This window comes from Oncorhynchus keta, unplaced genomic scaffold (assembly GCF_023373465.1).
Source record: "Oncorhynchus keta strain PuntledgeMale-10-30-2019 unplaced genomic scaffold, Oket_V2 Un_contig_1599_pilon_pilon, whole genome shotgun sequence".
Lineage (NCBI taxonomy): Eukaryota > Metazoa > Chordata > Actinopteri > Salmoniformes > Salmonidae > Oncorhynchus > Oncorhynchus keta.
Genome location: NW_026279648.1, coordinates 645147 through 667878, shown reverse-complemented (window position 1 = coordinate 667878; position 22732 = coordinate 645147). Strand labels below are relative to the sequence as shown.

The 22732-nt window shown below is 44.8% G+C and overlaps 3 protein-coding genes across 3 annotated transcripts in view; 2 read left to right on the top strand and 1 right to left on the bottom strand.

Moving 5' to 3' along the window:
* Positions 1-22732, bottom strand: part of LOC118376269 (ribonuclease P protein subunit p38-like) — a 55282-nt gene that overhangs the window by 17513 nt on the left and 15037 nt on the right. The window lies entirely within an intron of this gene.
* On the top strand, positions 3898-6415 carry LOC127919208 (zinc finger protein 436-like). Its single transcript, XM_052502713.1, has 4 exons — positions 3898-4041; positions 5441-5647; positions 5734-5964; positions 6122-6415. Exons 1-4 carry the CDS (start codon positions 3898-3900, stop codon positions 6413-6415), a joined length of 876 nt encoding a protein of 291 aa, XP_052358673.1.
* Positions 10816-21691, top strand: LOC118376268 (zinc finger and BTB domain-containing protein 17-like). Its single transcript, XM_035762964.2, has 4 exons — positions 10816-11113; positions 16933-17194; positions 17335-18648; positions 18816-21691. The coding sequence occupies exons 1-4, from the start codon at positions 10917-10919 to the stop codon at positions 19230-19232; spliced, it is 2190 nt and encodes a 729-aa protein (XP_035618857.2). The 5' UTR covers positions 10816-10916; the 3' UTR covers positions 19233-21691.

Sequence of the window (22732 nt, the reverse complement as noted above, 5' to 3'; positions counted from 1 at the left end):
AGACCAAATCTGAATCAATCATAGACATCAATGTTTCACAAGTTTGGACATTAAAGTACATCACAGTAGAATACAATACATTAAGCTACTTAATGCTAGTGTTCTCTACTCTGTACTGTAAAGACTTGTGAACCCAACTGTGGTGTGGTGTCACATTTTTCCCCAATCCCTAGTAAACACAGCTGATTTAAATTAATTGCATTCTAAACTGGAGATCATGATTAGTTGATTATTGGAGTCGTGTGTGTGTGTGTGTGTGTGTGTGTGTGTGTGTGTGTGTGTGTGTGTGTGTGTGTGTGTGTGTGTGTGTGTGTGTGTGTGTGTGTGTGTGTGTGTGTGTGTGTGTGTGTGTGTGTGTGTGTGCGTGTGTGTGTGTGAGAGAGCTGGGGAAAAAGTGTGGCACCAATCAGGCCCCTCTGAGGACTGGAGTTACCCATCCCTGATGGAGTGTCTACAGATGGAAGGAAGAATTGCAAAGGAATAAAGGGTTGCAACTGACTGTGGAGGAGAATATGAGGCGACATCCTTGGAATACCCAACTAGGGTGAAAGAGATGGAGGTGGACAAAATTCAGGGCAATTCAGTCTCTCTTATGCAGAGGCAGTAAGCAGAGCAGAAGGCCCCATGGTATTGAACAACAGGGGAGCTATACAGCAACATGCACCAAAGCATGCGTGTCACCAGCTGGATCCAGAAATTCTTCAAGTGAAGAACGGCACTGTGCAAGTAGGCCACACACGCTCACAGAACTGGACTGTGAGTGCTGAAAGCGCGTTAAAAAAGTCTGTCCTCTGCAACACTCACTACCAAGTTCCAAACTGCCTCTGGAAGTAACGTAGCACAATTACTGTTCATCGGGATCTTCATGAAATGGGTTTCCGTGGCCGAGCAGCCGCACAGAAGCCTAAGATCACCATGCGCAATGCCATACGCAGGCAGGAGTGGTAAAGCTCGCCGCCATTGGACTCTGGAGCAGTGGAAACGCCTTCTCTAGGGTGATGAATCACGCTTCACCATCTGGCAGTCCGACGGATGAATCTCAATCGCTGGTTAAACTGTTTTCTCCCAAAAGATAGAATTTTTAGATAATTGGTCCTCTTTCTGGGACTCACCCACAAACAGGACCAAGCCTGACCTGCTGAGGAGTGACGGACTCCATCCTAGCTGGAGGGGTGCTCTCATCTTATCTACTAACATAGACAGGGCTCTAACTCCTCTAGCTCCACAATGAAATAGGGTGCAGGCCAGGCAGCAGGCTGTTAGCCAGCCTGCCAGCATAGTGGAATCTGCCACTAGCACAGTCAGTGTAGTCAGCTCAGCTATCCCCATGGAGACCGTGTCTGTGCCTCGATCTAGGCTGGGCAAAAATAAACATGGCAGTGTTCGCCTTATTAATCTCACTAGGATAAAGACCTCCTCCATTCCTGTCATTATTGAAAGAGATACCTCACATCTCAAAATAGGGCTCCTTAATGTTAGATCCCTTACTTCAAAGGCAATTATAGTCAATTAACTAATCACTGATCATAATCTTGATGTGATTGGCCTGACTGAAACATGGCTTAAGCCTGATGAATTTACTGTGTTAAATGAGGCCTCACCTCCTGGCTACACTAGTGACCATATCCCCCGTGCATCCCGCAAAGGCGGAGGTGTTGCTAACATTTACGATAGCAAATTTCAATTTACAAAAGCTTTTTGTCATGAAATCTATGCAGCCTACTCAGGATGGTAAGTTGGTGGTTGAAGATATCCCTCTAGTGGTGTGGGGGCTGTGCTTTGTCAAAGTGGGTGGAGTTATATCCTTCATGTTTGGCCCTGTCCGGGGGTGTCATCGGATGGGGCCACAGTGTCTCCTGACCCCTCCTGTCTCAGCCTCCAGTATTTATGCTGCAGTAGTTTGTGTCGGGGGGCTAGGGTCAGTTTGTTATATCTGGAGTACTTCTCCTGTCCTATCCGGTGTCCTGTGTGAATTTAAGTATGCTCTCTCTAATTCTCTCTTTCTCTCTTTCTTTCTATCTCTCGGAGGACCATGCCTCAGGACTACCTGACATGATGACTCCTTGCTGTCCCCAGTCCACCTGGCCGTGCTGCTCCTCCAGTTTCAACTGTTCTGCCTCTGATTATTATTATTTGACCATGCTGGTCATTTATGAATATTTGAACATCTTGGCCATGTTCTGTTATAATCTCCACCCGGCACAGCCAGAAGAGGACTGGCCACCCCACATAGCCTGGGGTGGCCACATAGCCTGGTTCCTCTCTAGGTTTCTTCCTAGGTTTTGGCCTTTCTAGGGAGTTTTTCCTAGCCACCGTGCTTCTACACCTGCATTGCTTACGGTTTTAAGCTGGGTTTCTGTACAGCACTTTAAGATATCAGCTAATGTACGAAGGGCTATATAAATACATTTGATTTGATTTTGATTTGATCTGGGTTTCGCGGATTCCAGGAGAACGCTACCTACCCCCAATGCATAGTGCCAACTGTAAGGTTTGGTGTTTTTTAGGGTTAGGCCCTATAGTTCCAGTGAAGGGAAATCTTAACTCTACAGCATACAATCTCATTCTAAATGATTATGTGCTTCCAACTTTGTGTCAACAGTTTGGGGAAGGCCCTTTCCTGTTTCAGCATAACAATGCCCCCATGCACAAAGTGTTTTGGTTTGTCAATTGCTGTGGAAGAACTTGACTGGCCTGCACAGAGCCCTGAACTGAACCCCATCAAACACCTTTGGGATGAATTGGAACGCCGACTGCGAGCCAATGTAATCGGCCAACATCAGTACCTAACCTCACCAATGCTCTTGTGGCTGAATGGAAGCAAGTCCCTGCAGCAATGTTCCAACCTCTAGGGGAAAGCCTTCCCAGAAGAGGAAAGGCTGTTATAGCAGCAAAGGGGGACTAACTCCATATGAATGAGATGTTAAATGAGCAATTTAGTGTATTTTAATCCAGGCATGTTCCTAGACGATAAGATTGTGCGATGATGCGAATGACTGAGGAACATTCCACCGGTCTCTTCCAAATATGCTAATGTATATGAATTTGCAAGAGCCAAGTGGTAGGAAATGACCCCTTCTTTTTCCAAATTTGATGCAGGTTAGCTGCCCCCCCACAACCTGTTGTCCCCCTCCCTCTCCAGAATATATTATCATGAACATCAACTGCCTGCTGCAGCTGTTTCAGCGGTGTGAGCAGTGCAGCTGTGAGTGTGATCCAGACGCAGAGTGACAGGACGTGCCTCTCTTTAAACCAACACTGCCGTAGCTGCAACCACCTCATGACATAGGCAAGCAACCAGTCTGTTTTCCAGACAACACACAGAGGAAATGGGGAAGAGCCACAGAACACCCAGGTTGGTATTTCAGGATTAACAGTTGATATTGTGAGGTAACTAACTAACTTCAGTTGTTTGTATTCTGTGGTATCTCTAGCTCTAACATAATTATCACTCCAATAATGGTGTATGCCTTGTTAAGGTGGCTGAGGTGCATGTGGCTCTGCCATCTGAGGACACACATGAGGCCCTGGAGCTGACCGGCTCTCTGGAAATGGAGGTGACTGTAGACCAGCCACCAAGACCAGGGGGAAGTGGCTCGTCATTGGTGAGGTGGAAGAAGGAGGCGAACAAAGGAGCTGAGGAGATCAAGAAAGTGACTGAGGTGGTGTTGGACAGTGAGATGGACAGTGCACGAAGTCAGGATGAAAATAGTCTGTCCTTACAGGAGAATGATGATGGAGAGGAGAGGAGAGAAAAGTCCCTAGGTGGTGAACAACCGGAGAATGGTGCTGAGCAGCGGGCCTCTATTGAGTTGACAATATACTCTATAGAGCCCGAGGACTCTGAAAGCCCTACCTCTCAGATAGACAGATGAGAGAAGACTGAGGTCGCTGCAGATGGGTGTTGAGCTGGAGGGTGAGGAGAAGGAAACAGATGAGGAAGATGGCCAAAGAGAGAGTGACTCTGACTTTGACCCAGAGGAAGAGGAGGATGAGGGACTGAGAGAGAGTGACTCTGAATTTGACCCAGAGGAGGAGAGAGCAACAAGTAGTAGAGGGAGAAGCAGAGGAAGAGATAGGGGGAAAGAAAGGGAGAATCAGGGGAAGAAGTAGGGGAAGGGGTAGGGGGAAAGTGAGAAGCAGAGGAAGAGGTAGGGGGAAGGAAAGGGAGAATCAGGGGAAGAAGTAGGGGAAGGGGTAGGGGGAAAGTGAGAAGCAGAGGAAGAGGTAGGGGGAAAGAAAGGGAGAATCAGGGGAAGAAGTAGGGGAAGGGGTAGGGGGAAAGTGAGAAGCAGAGGAAGAGGTAGGGGGAAAGAAAGGGAGAATCAGGGGAAGAAGTAGGGGAAGGGGTAGGGGGAAAGTGAGAAGCAGAGGAAGAGGTAGGGGGAAAGAAAGGGAGAATCAGGGGAAGAAGTAGGGGAAGGGGTAGGGGGAAAGTGAGAAGCAGAGGAAGAGGTAGGGGGAAAGAAAGGGAGAATCAGGGGAAGAAGTAGGGGAAGGGGTAGGGGGAAAGTGAGAAGCAGAGGAAGAGGTAGGGGGAAAGAAAGGGAGAATCAGGGGAAGAAGTAGGGGAAGGGGTAGGGGGAAAGTGAGAAGCAGAGGAAGAGGTAGGGGGAAGGAAAGGGAGAATCAGGGGAAGAAGTAGGGGAAGGGGGAAAGTGAGAAGCAGAGGAAGAGGTAGGGGGAAGGAAAGGGAGAATCAGGGTAAGAAGTAGGGGAAGGGGTAGGGGGAAAGTGAGAAGCAGAGGAAGAGGTAGGGGGAAGGAAAGGGAGAATCAGGGTAAGAAGTAGGGGAAGGGTAGGGGGAAAGTGAGAAGCAGAGGAAGAGATAGGGGGAAAGAAAGGGAGAATCAGGGGAAGAAGTAGGGGAAGGGGTAGGGGGAAAGTGAGAAGCAGAGGAAGAGGTAGGGGGAAAGAAAGGGAGAATCAGGGGAAGAAGTAGGGGAAGGGGTAGGGGAAAAGTGAGAAGCAGAGGAAGAGGTAGGGGGAAGGAAAGGGAGAATCAGGGTAAGAAGTAGGGGAAGGGGTAGGGGGAAAGTGAGAAGCAGAGGAAGAGGTAGGGGGAAAGAAAGGGAGAATCAGGGGAAGAAGTAGGGGAAGGGGTAGGGGGAAAGTGAGAAGCAGAGGAAGAGGTAGGGGGAAGGAAAGGGAGAATCAGGGGAAGAAGTAGGGGAAGGGGTAGGGGGAAAGGGAGAAGCAGAGGAAGAGGTAGGGGGAAGGAAAGGGAGAATCAGGGGAAGAAGTAGGGGAAGGGGTAGGGGGAAAGTGAGAAGCAGAGGAAGAGGTAGGGGGAAGGAAAGGGAGAATCAGGGTAAGAAGTAGGGGAAGGGGTAGGGGGAAAGGGAGAAGCAGAGGAAGGCAATTGCAGCAGGCTGCAGGAGAGACTGGTTTGGTAGGGTCTGCTGAAGACTCTGATGGATCACCTTCATCATCACCCCAGAGAAACCAGCAGGACCAGAAGACGTTCAGTGGTGCCGCTGGAGAACTGGACTCCGGGGACCTTGCCAGCATCCGGCAGAAATTCAAACACTCCAAACGCCATATGGTCCTCTGTCCTGAATGTGGCGTCCTGTACACCACCAGGCTGAAACACCATAAGTGTGAACACAAGTTCATGTTCCGCTGTCCAAACTGTGAGCAGGGTTGTGCGAGTGAACTGGGCCTCAAGAGTCACCAGAGGCAACACCGTCAGGACCTTAAGTTTCCCTGTAAGTTCTGCCTCCAATCCTTCAGGACGCGGCTGGACAAGCTGACCCACGAAGACCCACAGATTCAAAAATCACAGATGCTACAGCTGCTCAGTGCCCACTGAGGTTTGACAACATCCTCATACGGAACCGCCATCTCAGAGAGCACATGTTCAAGAAACACATCTGTCATACATGTTACAAGGAATTCGACAAAGGTCACCGCCTAAAGAGGCACGAGCTGTCCCACAGTGACGACAAACCCTTCAAGTGCCAGGTATGCAATAGTAATTAGTTACTTTTTTAAACTCCTATTTTGAAGAGGGAAATTTACTGTAAATATATATTTTTTAAACAATGCTTTACATTTTTATTTAAATCAGACATATTGTATTTACATGGTCCGTGTTGCCCTTCCCTGTGCCTTTGCCCAGCTCAGCCAGCTGAAGTCCCACCTGCGCGTCCACACTGGGGAGAGGCCCTTCCAATGCCAGCGCTGCGACAAGAGCTTCAACCACAACGTCAGCCTCAAGAAGCATGTCAGACGCTACCACAGCCCAGACTCAGGGCTGGACCCTGATGAAGGCACAGGAGTTGGGGGTCAGGGAGAGAGGGAAACAGATGGCAGGACTGGGCAGGAGGGAGGGGAGGTTGGACAGAGGAATCCTCGGCAGCAGGTAGAGCTTACCTTCTGGACTGAGTGGGAGATGTGGGTTGGAGGAGAGTGATCAAAGAGAGTGGAGGAGAAACAGAGGAAGCGCCAGTGCAATGATGAGGATCCTGAAGAAGGAGAGGCAGTGAGAGAGTGACTCTGACTTTGACCTGGAGGAGGAGGAGAAGATGGGGAGTAGTGAAGGGGGAGAGGTAAAGACAGAGGGAGAGGGAGGTAGTCACTAGCAGAGGCCTACGGGACAGGCTAGGCACTGCTGTAGGAGAGATGGGTGGACAGAAAGGCCAAGGATGTATTCATTAGTACACGCCAAAACGTTTTGCAACCTTAAAAGAAAAGTTCAGGTAGTGCCTCTCTGTTTTGGCCTGTTTTATTCTGATTCGTTCCTAGTGAATATGAATCAAGACTAAGAGCTGAAAACATCTCCCGACACTAGAATTTGTTATCCTCAAGTTCTGACTTTGAACTGTTCCAGTTTCTTTTCACAGTGGAAAGAACAGCAAACATGGAAAAGCCTGGCATGCCGTCTCCTGACCGGTAATGCGCAAGCCTCAACTTTCAGTCATTCTAGCTAACTACCATATTCTACTGTAACGTTACCATTCAGGAGCTGAAGAGTTATGTTGATTTAACATGTCTACTTTTGGACAGGTAAAGTTGGTTCTGCAGGCTTCATTGAAATATAAATTGGCCTACTCAAAAGACAAGACATTTGCAAACATGTATCGATTCATAACAATGTTATTTGTTTCTAGGTTAAAGGCTGTGGATCCGAAGGTAACCACCCTCGTTTCGGCACTCCCCTTTGGCCTCTTCCCCAGAGCTGAGGATCCAAATCACGTTTGGCACGTTTCGTTATTTAAAATAAAGAAATATAGGTTTTTATAGATATTTATGAGTTATGTACAATGTTGTTTTGAATGATGTACTGGGAGCGAATTTTAGAGCTGATGGTGTCTACTTGCATAGGCCTGCCTGTGTTTTATTTCAAAGCACATTTTGGCACAACGCTGTTGAGTTTTGGCGGCAGGAGAGAAATGCGACCATTCGCACAATCATCCGAAAATCTCATCAATGCGGTGGTGTTTTGTCTTACAGTAACGTTATGCTTTTATATTTGGTTATGTACAATCTCACAACTATGTGATCTTGCAGACATTGCTTAAGCTTTGATCTAACTTTATTAAACAAGCAGCATTCGCCACTCCGTTTAGCTAACGGAATTGCGGCAGATCCGATTTTTCTGGAACCCTCTTCCCGACAGCTAAAGGTCCCGAAGCTTCTGTGCATGTGTGGGATTCTCTACTTTATGTACAGATTGTTCATGGTAGGGGCAGGCATGAGCTACTGACAAACGAAAGCAATTGCATTTTATCGATGGAAATTTGAATGCACTGAGATACCGTGATGAATGAAGCAGGTAGCCGAGTGGTTAGAGAGTTGGACTAGTAACTGAAAGGTTGCAAGATCGAATCCCTGAGCTGACAAGGTAAAAATCTGTCGTTCTGCCTCTGAAAATAAGAATTTGTTCTTAACTGACTTGTCCTTGAATACCCCTGCCATAGGGGATGGAAGGGAATAAGTAGGTATATGTGCTAGCCGAACAGGCCCTTAGGAGAGAGGTAGTGGATGTGGCGGTGCCAATGGGCAAGGCAGAGGCTAAGGGAATGATTTGGACAGTGGAACAGAGACTCTAAAGGCAGGCATCTATTCTAAGTAAATAGGAATGTCAGGGAGGAAGAGACAGGTGAGGCTATTTTTACAAGGCTAGGACACAGACTGCTGAATAAGTCATTACTATTTTATAGCCTTTATTTAACCAGGAAAAGCCCATTGAGACCCAGAGTCTCTTTTTTTTCAAGGAAGACCTGGCCAAGAAGGCAGCAACAATCTATACATTACAGAACTAAAACATACAATTCAACAACACGATCCAGCCCAAAAAAAGCATTTGCAATATTAGGAAGGTGTCTGTGACGCCCACATGTAGCCATAGCTAAATCTCCCTATCCTTTGCACTTTAACATTCATTTGCACCAGACATTTAGTGTCCAATCAAATAATGACCACATGGTTTTCATTTCAAATATCAAAGATACACCTTTATTGAATTGTTGCATACACTAATTCTAAGTGCACACCCGTAGATGTATATTTGTAGCATCTTAATCTAATACTTATTGATGCGTTTTACCATTTCAGATTTTGCAGCACGTTTCTGGTGCCTTATTTGCAGCATTGTGGCCAGCTTGTTAGCCGGCCTGCTGCTAATTGGACCCTCGTATTATCCTGAAATAGAGGGGTGTCGATTAACATATCATTTTAACTGGATTTCTCCAGTTTAACATGATATGCTAGCGTTTTCTATTTAAAATGCATATATTTAAAACAAATTACGTTAATGATATTTATGCTTAAAATCATGTTTCTGCAAAAAATGTTGGGAATAGATCCATGATTTTGTTCATGTGTATCTTTGTAGCCTCCCTACCTCATATTTGGAACTGGCCATTCTCTTTTATATTCTGTGTGCTCAACTAACTCTTGGAGTTTCAAGTCTCAAATCAATCAGGAAATTGGATGTCATTGTGGCTGTGGAAGAAAAGGTTCTGGGCCTGAAAGACAGAAGAAGTACGGCCCTCCCAGGCTCTATGAGTCTAGGGATCACATTCTGACTGATTTTAACAGAAGAAGTATGGCCCTCCCAGGCTCTATGAGCCTGTGTAGGGATCACATTCTGACTGATTTTAACAGAAGAAGTACGGCCCTCCCAGGCTCTATGAGCCTGTGTAGGGATCACATTCTGACTGATTTTAACAGAAGAAGTACGGCCCTCCCAGGCTCTATGAGTCTGTGTAGGGATCACATTCTGACTGATTTTAACAGAAGAAGTACGGCCCTCCCAGGCTCTATGAGTCTGTGTAGGGATCACATTCTGACTGATTTTAACAGAAGAAGTACGGCCCTCCCAGGCTCTATGAGTCTGTGTAGGGATCACATTCTGACTGATTTTAACAGAAGAAGTACGGCCCTCCCAGGCTCTATGAGCCTGTGTAGGGATCACATTCTGACTGATTTTAACAGAAGAAGTACGGCCCTCCCAGGCTCTATGAGCCTAGGGATCACATTCTGACTGATTTTAACAGAAGAAGTACGGCCCTCCCAGGCTCTATGAGTCTGTGTAGGGATCACATTCTGACTGATTTTAACAGAAGAAGTACGGCCCTCCCATGCTCTATGAGCCTGTGTAGGGATCACATTTTGACTGATTTTAACAGAAGAAATAGTGTTAATTTAGTTTTTGGTAGTTAGTATGAATATTTTCATCCAAAACGTTTTGGGGGGATACTTTACTACCCCGCACAGTAAGTGGCGGCAATACACCTTATAGGTTAGACTACAGCCACCCAAGTAATAGACTGTTCTCTCTGTTTCCACATGGCAAGCTGTGCCGGTGCATGAAGTCTGACACCAACAGGCTCCTGAATAGCTTCTATCCCCATGCCATAAGACTGCTAAATAGCTAACTAAATGGCTAACAGACTGAGTTGACCCTTGTATTTGATTTCTGCACACTCAGAGGGCCCTACACACTCACTCCATTCACACACACATAATATGCATATACATTTATACTGACTACTCAGACCCACTCACATACAATCATATGTGCTGCTGGGACTGTTTCTATTATCCTGATGCCTTGTCACCTTAACCCTATACACATCTACCTATCACTACAGTGTCCCTGCACATTGTAAATATGGTACTGGAACTGCTTGCTTACTTTTTCGTGTTCTTGTTTCTCATGTTTTTGTTCTACCTTGTTATATTCAGTATTACATTTGTTATTGACTACTGCATTGTTGGGGTTAGAGCTTGCAAGAAAGAGATTTCATTGTGCATGTGACATTGAAACTAGTCTGCCAATAAACCTTGAAGAAGAAGTTGGTTCTGCTGTGTAGACCTCAGTTATACATGTATCTATGTTTGAGTATTCATTTACAGACCTTTTAAGTACTTTTTATGCACTATGGTTTTTGTCTTCTCTTTGTAAACAATTTCAAGTTTGGGAAAATAAACGCCCTAATATTTGCACCCTACTCAGTTGTCTCCCATTGCCTGCTTGGTCAATACAGAATCCATCAGGAAGGTGGAAGTACTGCCGGTATTTTGAAACTATAATTTTCACTCCCTCAGTTTTGGGACACTGATGTAAATGTAGGAGGCGTGTGTGAACTCGCAAATGGAGGGGCGAGGGAAGGGGGTAATTTTGGATTCAGACAGTGTCCCAAGAGAAACAGGGCTGGCAGGTAGGATTTAGTTCCTTACTGTCTCTGGCCCACACTCCAGCACAGTAGGCGGCGGTAATGCGCTGTTTGGATGCCAATCTTCCTTAAACCCTACTGAAGAAAGGGGGCCCGGGAATACGTAAATATTAGGTCATTTCCGTGGTGGAAACAATGGTGGAACGCTGAGATTTGTGAGGAAAGCCAACGTTACACCATACCCTAGTACATTCGATTTAGTTTTAAATAGTGCCTCTATTGCGCCCAATCATGGCCAATAATAATATAATCTTTACACCCTTTTTACCACTGAAGAAGAAACCCGATCGAGATTCTGAGTGGAGAAAATTAAAGGACAAATCCAGAAATCGGATTAATATCGGAGAAGCTTTTACCAGATGGAGGAACCTCAAGGAGGAGAAATCTATGCCTACAGATGCCGAAGTTGCTTTGTTTTTGCTTGACAGGTAATTCGTGTTTTTTTCCCTGCAGTCTACCTGTTTATCAGGGTTGCCAGGTCCACCTAAAATTTCCAAACCCAATGACTACTCAAAACCCCGCTCACAAGGCCAGAAAACGAAATAAAAAAATGTACGAGAGGAGAAAGTGGGACACTTCTTGCATTTTCCGTCTTTCGACATCTATCCAACATATAAACCCAACACATGATACATTTCTGAAATCCTCAAGATGTTTCTAAAATCACACACACGTTTTCTTTGTTGATATATTAACAGGATGCATGACACACCCATTTTGTCTACACAGAGTCAAATAAAAATGTTTCTCGCATTTGATAGCCTGGACAGCAGTTTAGATAAACTGCAACACCATTATTATGGTCCTAATTGTACCCCAATGACAACATTTTGTGTGATTATGAAACAAGTGTAGATTCCAGAAATACATCATGTGTCGGGCTATTAGCCCATTGGGGTACAATTAGGACTATAATAATGGTGTCCTAGTTTCCAAAATGCAAAAAGTTTCCCACTCTATCTGAATACACTCAATTAACAATACTACTACAATGTTTTTTACTGGATTTAGCCTAACCAGTACAGGAGGTCCATAATGTAAACTTGATATCTTTCCTCCATTGGAAAAGCCTATAAGACTGTCCCACTTTAGCTACTCCATGCTGTCCCACTTTAGCTACTCCATGCTGTCCCACTTTAGCTACTCCATGCTGTCCCACTTTAGCTACTCCATACTGTCCCACTTTAGCTACTCCATACTGTCCCACTTTAGCTACTCCATGCTGTCCCACTTTAGCTACTCCATGCTGTCCCACTTTAGCTACTCCATGCTGTCCCACTTTAGCTACTCCATACTGTCCCACTTTAGCTACTCCATACTGTCCCACTTTAGCTACTCCATACTGTCCCACTTTAGCTACTCCATGCCGTCCTACTTTAGCTACTCCATACTGTCCCACTTTAGCTACTCCATGCCGTCCTACTTTAGCTACTCCATACTGTCCCACTTTAGCTACTCCATGCTGTCCCACTTTAGCTACTCCATGCTGTCCCACTTTAGCTACTCCATGCTGCCCCACTTTAGCTACTCCATGCTGCCCCACTTTAGCTACTCCATGCTGCCCCACTTTAGCTACTCCATACTGTCCCACTTTAGCTACTCCATACTGTCCCACTTTAGCTACTCCATGCCGTCCTACTTTAGCTACTCCATGCTGTCCCACTTTAGCTACTCCATACGGTCCCACTTTAGCTACTCCATGCCGTCCTACTTTAGCTACTCCATGCTGTCCCACTTTAGCTACTCCATACGGTCCTACTTTAGCTACTCCATGCTGTCCCACTTTAGCTACTCCATGCCGTTCTACTTTAGCTACTCCATACGGTCCCACTTTAGCTACTCCATACGGTCCCACTTTAGCTACTCCATACTGTCCCACTTTAGCTACTCCATACTGTCCCACTTTAGCTACTCCATACTGTCCCACTTTAGCTACTCCATGCTGTCCCACTTTAGCTACTCCATACTGTCCCACTTTAGCTACTCCATACTGTCCCACTTTAGCTACTCCATGCTGTCCCACTTTAGCTACTCCATGCTGTCCCACTTTAGCTACTCCATACTGTCCCACTTTAGCTACTCCATACTGTCCCACTTTAGCTACTCCATACGGTCCTACTTTAGCTACTCCATGCTGTTCCACTTTAGCTACTCCATGCCGTTCTACTTTAGCTACTCCATGCCGTTCTACTTTAGCTACTCCATACGGTCCCACTTTAGCTACTCCATACGGTCCCACTTTAGCTACTCCATGCCGTTCTACTTTAGCTACTCCATGCCGTTCTACTTTAGCTACTCCATACGGTCCCACTTTAGCTACTCCATACGGTCCCACTTTAGCTACTCCATGCCGTCCTACTTTAGCTAGCTATGGTTGGTAAAGCGGGACAATAACAAAAGACTGAATTACAAAATCGAAACATAATATTTGCAACTTCTTTATGAATTTTCATGCAGTACTGCATAATATGCACATTTAAATCAACATTTGGCACAGTGCGATATTTTGCAATTTTATAACATCAAAACAGAAAGAAAGCTATGTCGCTGTGTTTTGCAGGGTGAGCTTCCTGTTTGAAGCTTGCTCTGCCCCCCTCTGATGTCACACCAATAAAGTGATGTGATTTTGATCGTGTAGTTTCTCTGCAAGGGCATAACAATAGTTTAGATTTTCTCATGTCAGACCAATAAATAAATGGGTAAGGATTAAGCTGTGCCGGTTGAAATGATGTTCCACTCTTTCCGAGTTCACCCTTTAGGCTAAACGCCAGTCATGCTTGACAAGTATAATGTAGGATAATTAACGTCTAAAGGCTTGATTCTGTTGACATACTCGAGGCACGGTTCGGTCAGATCAAATGGTCACAAGCTGAGAGAAAGGCTAGTACCTGTTGTGCACATTTGCGAATAGCCTACATAGCCTACTGCTGTGGGCGCATTGCTGCGCGTAACATGTGAAGAAATATGTTTAGCAACATTTTCAGATAAATGTTCTGATCGGTTGCTTTAGCCTCATTGCTTAATATATATATATACAGTAGTTGTATGAATTAATATATATATTTTATGTACAGTAGATGTATGAATATTGGATCTATTGTCCCAGAACCAGGCGTGGACCTAGCCTCAGCGCAGAGGGGGCGGGCGCTTTCAAGGGGTCTTTCTAACCAAATCATAAAAGTATATCAGCTATCATAAACACAAATTGGCCATCATCACATAGAGCCATGCAAGCCTATTTCCAATAAAACATACAGATAGTGTCACTTTGCCAGATACCAGCGCAGTGGTCGGGAGAGCTCCGCAGGTGGTCAGCACCATGGACAGCACACGTCGCTCTACAAAGCGCAGTGGTCGGGAGAGCTCCGCAGGTGGTCAGCACCATGGACAGCACACGTCGCTCTACAAAGCGCAGTGGTCGGGAGAGCTCCGCAGGTGGTCAGCACCAAGGACAGCAGCACCAAAGCGGCGAGTCATCAAAACTATTCATCGCAACGCATGAAGCTCTCGTTTAGCAGACATTGGCCTACATTCAAAGATAAAGTAGACAATGAGATCACAACTACAAAACAGGCACATCGTAAGCAACACGAGGCAGACAGTGTCACACACGCACACGGCCTGCATATAGGTGTCAAGAGTTGATGAGCAAGAGGGCCTGTAATAACATGTCAACTGCTTTCATCTTAACCAAAGACCAATCAAAAAGGATGTTTCACTCACCAGGTTGTCACTGCTCAGCCAAAATATCCATGTTGTAGTCTGATGTCATCTAGTCCATTTTGTTAAATTCCATTATCACAGTTCAATAGAACTAAATAATAATCCCAACACTTGAACAAACTATTTACAAATCAGGGTCCCGTTTTGAAAACGTCATCCTCCTCTCCTTCATGTTGGTAAATTTGCCAATCAAGTTGCCAGTGTCTACAGTGCCTTGCCTTATTCCACATTTTGCCTGAATTAAATATATATTACGGTAATAATAACCCTGAATTCAAAATGGATTAAATATATATTTTCCCTCACCCATCTACACACAATACCCCACAATCAAAGTGAAAACATGTTTTATTTATTTTTTGCAAAAACAAAAAATTACAGAAATATATCATTTGCATACCCCTGAGACAATACTTTATAGAAGCACCTTTGGCAGTGATTACAGCTGTGAGTCTTTCTGGGTAAGTTTAAGAGCTTTCCACACCTTTTATTGTGCAACATTTGCTCACTATTCTTTTCAAACCTCTTCAAGCTCTGTCAAATTGATTGATCATTGCTTAGACAACCATTTTCAGGTCTTGCCATAGATGTTCAAGTAGATTTAAGTCAACTGTAATTCGGTCACTCAGGAACATTCACTGTCTTCTTGGTAAGCAACCCCAGTGTAGATTTTGCCTTGTGTTTCAGGTTATTGTCCTGCTCAAAGGTGATTTCATCTCCCAGTTTCTGGTGGAAAGCAGACTGAACCACGTTTTCCCTCTAGGATTTTGCTGTGGACACTATTCCGTTTCATTTTTATCATGAAAAACTCCCCAGTCCTTAATGATTACAAGCATACCCATAACATGATGCAGCCACCACTATACTTGAAAATATGGAATGTTTGTTGTATTTGCCCCAAACATAACTTTGTATTCATCAAGACAAAAAGTTAATTGCTTTGCCACATTTGTTGTAGTATTCCTTTAGTGCCTTGTTGCAAACAGGATGCATGTTTTGGAATATTTTTTATTCTGTACAGGCTTCCTTCCTTCCATTCTGTCAATTAGGTTAGTTTTGTGGAGTAACTACAATGTTGTTGATCCATCCTCGGTTAATAACTTTACCATGCTCAAAGGGATATTCATTGTAATTTGTAAACATTTCGAAAACATAATTCCTCTTTGACATTAAGGAATATTGTGTGTAGGCCATCTAAATGTAATCAATTTTAAATTCAGGCTGTAACACAACAGAATGTGGAAAACTCAAGGTGTGTGAATACTTTCTTAATCACTATGTCCCACTCAGTATAAAGCAATGTGAGATTGGATAGTCTGGCCTTATTCATGTATGCACGCAAATGTCGCTTGATGATTTTCACAGGCGGCTGAAACTTTGCTTGGCACTGCTGATGTCACTGGCACTACTGATGGCACTGGCACTACTGATGGCACTGACACTACTGATGGCACTGACACTGCTGATGGCACTGCCACTGCTGATGGCACTGGCACTACTGATGGCACTGACACTGCTGATGTCACTGGCACTACTGATGGCACTGACACTGCTGATGTCACTGACACTGCTGATGGCACTGACACTGCTGATGTCACTGACACTGCTGATGGCACTGACACTGCTGATGTCACTGACACTGCTGATGTCACTGACACTGCTGATGTCACTGACACTGCTGATGTCACTGACACTGCTGATGTCACTGACACTGCTGATGTCACTGACACTGCTGATGTCACTGACACTGCTGATGGCACTGACACTGCTGATGGGAAGGATGTACGTCTTCTTTAGTAAACTGTTCCAAAACACCAACATTAATTTAAACTCAAATGTGCTCATCTTTGAGAGCAGGTCATCAGCTGGTGTAGTATAGTTATGGGGATTTATTCAGAGCAGAGTTCAAGGATTGCATGCAGGCTCTGTATAATCACTTCTGTGGCCTGTTTCCTGGAGGCCCACCTTGTGGCCAGTAGGCTCTTCAGCTTGAGAACAGCGAGAGATCCAGCTGCATGTTTTCCTGTTCCTTCTTCAGTATTTTAAACCTTGGAAGGCTAGAAGTCAGAAAGCAGTACAGGGTCTCCAGTGCACCCCAAAATAATTTAGCTCTACACAAGGAACAATGAGCATCCATTAGAAATAAATGTATGGTGTGTGCGAAGTAGTGCACGTACACATCCTTATTCGAACAGTTTCTTAGGATTCCGTGTCTACAGTGTCTCATGGGGGACAAACATCATTAATCAAAAGTAGAATCGGTCAGGAAACACAACTCCAAGACTGAAATCTTGTTTTTTTAATAAGCAGCAGAAAAATAACCAATCTGTGTTCAGTGGCGGTGCCAAAGAGGCATTTTTATTTAGACCTTTTTTAGAAGTACATACCGACCAATAAGGGGACTCTTATTGAAATGTTTCATCAGCGCATGTTCCTAGAAGATACAATTGCTAATGAGTATGAATTGGCAAGAGCCGATAGTGGCAGGAAATCAACCGCTCTTTTATTAATTTCTTTGACCCAGGTTAGCTGCCCCCCCTCCACAACCTGCTGCCCCCCCTCCCTCCCCAGAAGATATCATTGTGAACATCGACTGCCTGCTGCAGCTGTTTCAGAGGTGTGAGCAGTGCAGGCGTGAGAGTGTGATCCAGACGCAGGGAGACAGGACATGCCTCTCTGTGACCCAACACTGCCAGGGCTGCAACCACCTCAGGACATGGGCAAGCAACACATCTACTGTCCAGACAATGCGCAAAGGAAATGGGGATGAGCCACAGAATATTCAGGTGGGTATTCAAGGATTAACAGTTGATATTGTGAGGTAACTAACTTCAGTTGTTTGTATTCTGTGGTATCTCTAGTTATTATTATTTTTTAATACAGAACTGTCACTCCAATAATACTGGTGTTTTCCTTCGCTAAGTAGGTTGACATGCAGGTGGCCCTGCCATCTGAGGACACAGATGGAGCCTTGCCGTCTGAGAACCGAGATGGGGACTTGCCATTGGAGGACAGAGATGAGAATCTGGAACTGACTGGCTCTTTGGAGATGGAGGTGACTGTAGACCAGCCACCAAGACCAGGAGGAAGTGGCATGTCCCTGGTGAGGGGGAAAAATGAGGGGAACAAAGGAACAGAGGAGAGAAAGAAAGTGACTAAGGTGGTGTTGGACAGTGAGCTGGACTGTGCACGAAGCCAGGAGGACAATGGCCTGTCCTCACAGGAGAATGAGGAAGGAGAGGAGAGAAAGGGAAAGTTCCTAGGTGGTGAACAACAGGAGAATGGTGCTGAGCAGCAGGCCTCTATTGAGGTGACAATATACTCTATAGAGCCTGAGGACTCTGAAAGCCCAACCTCTCAGATAGACAAAGGAGAGAAGACGGAGGTCGCTGCAGATGGGTATGAGGGGGAGGGTGATGTGTGTGAGATGGAGGGTGAAGAGACAGATGAGGAAGATAGACGGACAGAGAGTGACTCTGAATTTGACCCAGAAGCTGAGGAAGAGGGACTGAGAGAGAGTGACTCTGAATTTGACCCAGAAGAGGAGAAACCAACGAGTAGGAGAGGGAGAGGGAGAGGGAGAGGAAGGGGTAGGGGGAAAGGGAGAAGCAGAGGAAGGCAATTGCAGCAGGCTGCAGGAGAGACTGGTTTGGATGAGTTTGCTGAAGACTCTGATGGATCACCTTTATCATCACCCCAGAGAGACCAGCAGGACCAGGAGTCGTTCAGCGGTGCTGCTAGAGAACCGCACTCCGGGGACCTTGTCAGCATCCGGCAGAAATTCAAATACTCTAAAAAACACCACATGGTCCTCTGTCCTGAATGTGGCGTCATGTACACCAGCAGGCTGAAACACCATAAGTGTGAACACAAGTTCATGGTCCGCTGTCCAGACTGTGGGCAGGGTTGTGCGAGTGAACTGGGCCTCAAGCAGCACCGGAGGCTACACCGTCAGGACCTTAAGTTTCCCTGTAAGTTCTGCCTCCAATCCTTCAGGACGCGGCCGGACAAGCTGACCCACGAGAAGACCCACAGATTCAAAAGATTAAAAGGTCACAGATGCTACAGCTGCTCAGAGTGCCCACTGAGCTTTGACAACATCCTCATACGGAATCGCCATCTCAGAGAGCACGAGTCCAAGAGACACATCTGTCACACATGTTACAAGGAATTCAACAAGGGTCACCTCCTGGAGAGGCACGCACTGTCCCACAGTGACAACAAGCCCTTCAAGTGCCAGGTCTGGAGGGAGGGGCCGGGTTTCAATTACATTCAACTGAAGTGTCAGTTTCAATTACTTATTTTGAAGAGGGCTATTTACTGTAAATAAAATAGAAACTTTACATTTTTATTTAAATCCAAAGTATTGTATTTACATGGTCCATGTTGCCCTTCCCTGTGTGTCAGGTGTGCCAGCGTGCCTTTGCCCAGCTCAGCCAGCTGAAGTCCCACCTGCGCGTCCACACTGGGGAGAGGCCCTTCCAATGCCAGCGCTGCGACAAGAGCTTCAACCACAACGTCAGCCTCAAGAACCACGTCAGACGCTACCACAGCCCAGACTCAGGGCTGGACCCTGATGGAGGCACAGAAGTTGAGGGACAGGGGGGGAGGAGGGAAACAGATGGCAGGACTGGGCAGGAGGGAGGGGAGGTGAGATCGAGGAAGCCTCGGCAGCAGGTAGAGCTTACCTTTATGACTGAGTGGGAGATGTGGGCAGGAGGAGAGGGAGCAAAGAGAGTGGAGGAGAAACCGAGGAAGAGTAAACACCAGTGCAATGATGATCCTGTATTCATTAGTGCACACTGTAGCAAAACATTTTTGTAACCGAAAATGAAAACAAGTGTTTGTTATTGGACAAGTTCAGGTACTGCCTCTCCATTTTGGCCCGTTTGCTTCTGATTTGTTCTTAGTGAATTACTTTTTTTTTCATTGAACCTTTATTTAACTAGGCAAGTCAGTTAAGAACAAATTCTTATTTACAATGACGGCCTACCCCAGCCAAACCCTAACGACACTGTGGGACTCCCAATCATGGCCGGTTGTGATACAGCCTGGAATCGAACCAGGGTCTGTAGTGATGCCTCTAGCACTGAGATGCAGTGCCTTAGACCGTTGCTTCACTCGGGAGTCCCAAGACTAAGAGCAGGAAACATCTCCTGGCACTAGAATTTGTTATCCTCATGTTCTGTCTTTGAATATAGAACTTTTTTGGATTCCCAGAACCTGATTGAAGAATCTAAAATATATTTAGATTTGTTAAACTCTATTTTGGTTACTGCATGATTCCATATGTGTTATTTAATAGTTTTGATGTCTACACTATTCTACAATGTAGAAAATAGTGCAAATAAAGAAAAACCCTTTAATTAGTAGTTGTGTCCCAACTTTTAAATGGTAGTGTACAGTATCAGTCAGAAGTTTGGACACACCTACACAGTTATGGTTCAACACATTGCACATTAAATGTGTAACGTTGCCCTAAAATTATTTTTCTGTACTCTATATGGTGTCATGATCACCACTGATCACACCTAGTGTGTGTGATGTTTCATATACGTTAATAGCAGGTAATGCACCAGGATCTAGTTGACTGCACCAGTATCAGATTTTTCAACCCAGGTACTAGCAACATATGGGCCTCGAAAGTACTGCGCCCCAGCTTAACACTTTAATCATTATTAAATATCATATTCCATTAATGTAAAGCTAAAAATATATATAAGAGAAGTCTCAGTCGGAGTTAGATAACCATGGAAGAATGAATAAGCAAAGTCGGGTAAAGTATAAAAAGATCATCATTTAACACATGCACAGTGTCTTTTCTGGGCCTTGGCAGTCAGATTACTGGGGAAATTTGACGAGCAGTGCTACATACAGTGGGGCAAAAAAGTATTTAGTCAGCCACCAATTGTGCAAGTTCTCCCACTTAAAAAGATGAGAGGCCTGTAATTTTCATCATAGGTACACTTCAACTATGAGAGACAAAATGAGAGAAAAAAATCCAGAAAATCACATTGTATTTATTTGCAAATTATGGTGGAAAATAAGTATTTGGTCAATAACAAAAGTTTATCTCAATACTTTGTTATATACCCTTTGTTGGCAATGACAGAGGTCAAACGCTTTCTGTAAGTCTTCACAAGGTTTCCACACACTGTTGCTGGTATTTTGGCCCATTCCTCCATGCAGATCTCCTCTACAGCAGTGATGTTTTGGAGCTGTTGCTGGGCAACACGGACTTTCAACTCCCTCCGAAGATTTTGGGGTTGAGATCTGGAGACTGGCTAGGCCACTCCAGGACTTTGGGATCATTGTCATGGTGAAAGATCCAGCCACATTTCATCTTCAATGCCCTTACTGATGGAAGGAGGTTTTCACTCAAAATCTCACGATACATGGCCCCATTTATTCTTTCCTTTACACGGATCAGTCTTCCTGGTCCCTTTGCAGAAAAACAGCCCCAAAGCATGATGTTTCCACCCCCATGCTTCACAGTAGGTATGGTGTTCTTTGGATGCAACTCAGCATTCTTTGTCCTCCAAACACGACGAGTTGAGTTTTTACCAAAAAGTTATATTTTGGTTTCATCTGACCAAATGACATTCTCCCAATCTTCTTCTGGATCATCCAAATGCTCTCTAGCAAACTTCAGACGTGCCTGGACATGTACTGGCTTAAGAAGGGGGACATGTCAGGCACTGCAGGATTTGAGTCCCTGGTGGCGTAGTGTGTTACTGATGGTAGGCTTTGTTACTTTGGTCCCAGCTCTCTGCAGGTCATTCACTAGGTCCCCCCCGTGTGGTTCTGGGATTTTTGCTCACCGTTCTTGTGATCATTTTGCGTGGAACCCCAGATCGAGGGAGATTATCAGTGGTCTTGTATGTCTTCCATTTCATAATAATTGCTCCCACAGTTGATTTCTTCAAACCAAGCTGCTTACCTATTGCAGATTGTCTTCCCAGCCTGGTGCAGGTCTACAATTTTGTTTCTGGTGTCCTTTGACAGCTCTTTGGTCTTGGCCATAGTGGAGTTTGGAGTGTGACTGTTTGAGGTTGTGGACAGGTGTCTTTTATACTGATAACAAGTTCAAACAGGTGCCATTAATACAGGTAATGAGGGGAGGACAGAGGAGCCTCTTAAAGAAGAAGTTACAGGTCTGTGAGAGCCAGAAATCTTGCTTGTTTGTAGGTGATTTGCAAATAAATTTTCATTTGCAAATAAATTCATTAAAAATCCTACAATGTGATTTTCGGGATTTTTTTTTTCTCATTTTGTCTGTCATAGTTGAAGTATACCTATGAGGAAAATTACAGGCCTCTCATATTTTTAAGTGGGAGAACTTGCACAATTGGTGGCTGACTAAATACTTTTTTGCCCCACTGTAAGATATATTGATGACGTTCTGTTATTCCTTAAAGACCCAGGCTCAAGTGTACCTAGATTGATGGATGTTTTACAAACATTTGGAACATATTCAGGGTATGTGCTTTTTAACGTACACAAGACCCAAGCCCTAATATATAATTATACCCCACAGGAAGAGCTGAAGAGTAGGTATAACTTCACCTGGACCTCTTCATCCATTAAATATCTGGGAGTAAATTCACCAAAAGATACACCCAAACTTTATTGCAAGAATTACGATCACATCAACAAGAAAATATATGATGACCTGACAGGTGGAATTCACTTCCCTTAGATCTTAGTAGTAGAATTTAAACAATCAAAATGAACATCCTGCTGTATTACTGTATTTGTTCCAATCACCGCCCATAGAAATCCCACCTAAACAGTTTAGGGAATGGGATAAATGGATAAAGGTTTATCTGGAACAGTAAGAGACCAAGAACTAGATATACAACATTACAGTTACCAAAAAACTGTGGGGGTATGGCCTTACCAAACCTAAAAGATTATTATGTGTCAGCCCAATTGAGACCCCTGGTGTGTTGGTGCAATTCAGAATACGAATCCAAATGGAAAGACATGGAGACTACTTTGACAGAGATAACCATACAGTCAGTACTGGGAAATAAGGACATGGAGACTACTCTGACAGAGATAACCATACAGTCAGTACTGGGAAATAAGGACATGGAGACTACTTTGACAGAGATAACCATACAGTCAGTACTGGGAAATAAGGACATGGAGACTACTCTGACAGAGATAACCATACAGTCAGTACTGGGAAATAAGGACATGGAGACTACTTTGACAGAGATAACCATACAGTCAGTACTGGGAAATAAGGACATGGAGACTACTTTGACAGAGATACCCATACAGTCAGTACTGGGAAATAAGGAGATGGAGACTACTTT

Excerpts from the sequence above, each read along its gene's own strand:
- LOC127919208 (XM_052502713.1), top strand. The coding sequence starts at position 3,898 with ATGGGTGTTGAGCTGGAGGGTGAGGAGAAGGAAACAGATGAGGAAGAT. Across the intron at positions 4,042-5,440 it reads TTGACCCAGAGGAGGAGAGA|AGAAACCAGCAGGACCAGAA; the intron begins GCAACAAGTAGT and ends TCATCACCCCAG. Across the intron at positions 5,648-5,733 it reads CAAACTGTGAGCAGGGTTGT|GACGCGGCTGGACAAGCTGA; the intron begins GCGAGTGAACTG and ends CCAATCCTTCAG.
- LOC118376268 (XM_035762964.2), top strand. The coding sequence starts at position 10,917 with ATGGCCAATAATAATATAATCTTTACACCCTTTTTACCACTGAAGAAG. Across the intron at positions 17,195-17,334 it reads ATGAGCCACAGAATATTCAG|GTTGACATGCAGGTGGCCCT; the intron begins GTGGGTATTCAA and ends TTCGCTAAGTAG. Across the intron at positions 18,649-18,815 it reads ACAAGCCCTTCAAGTGCCAG|GTGTGCCAGCGTGCCTTTGC; the intron begins GTCTGGAGGGAG and ends CCTGTGTGTCAG.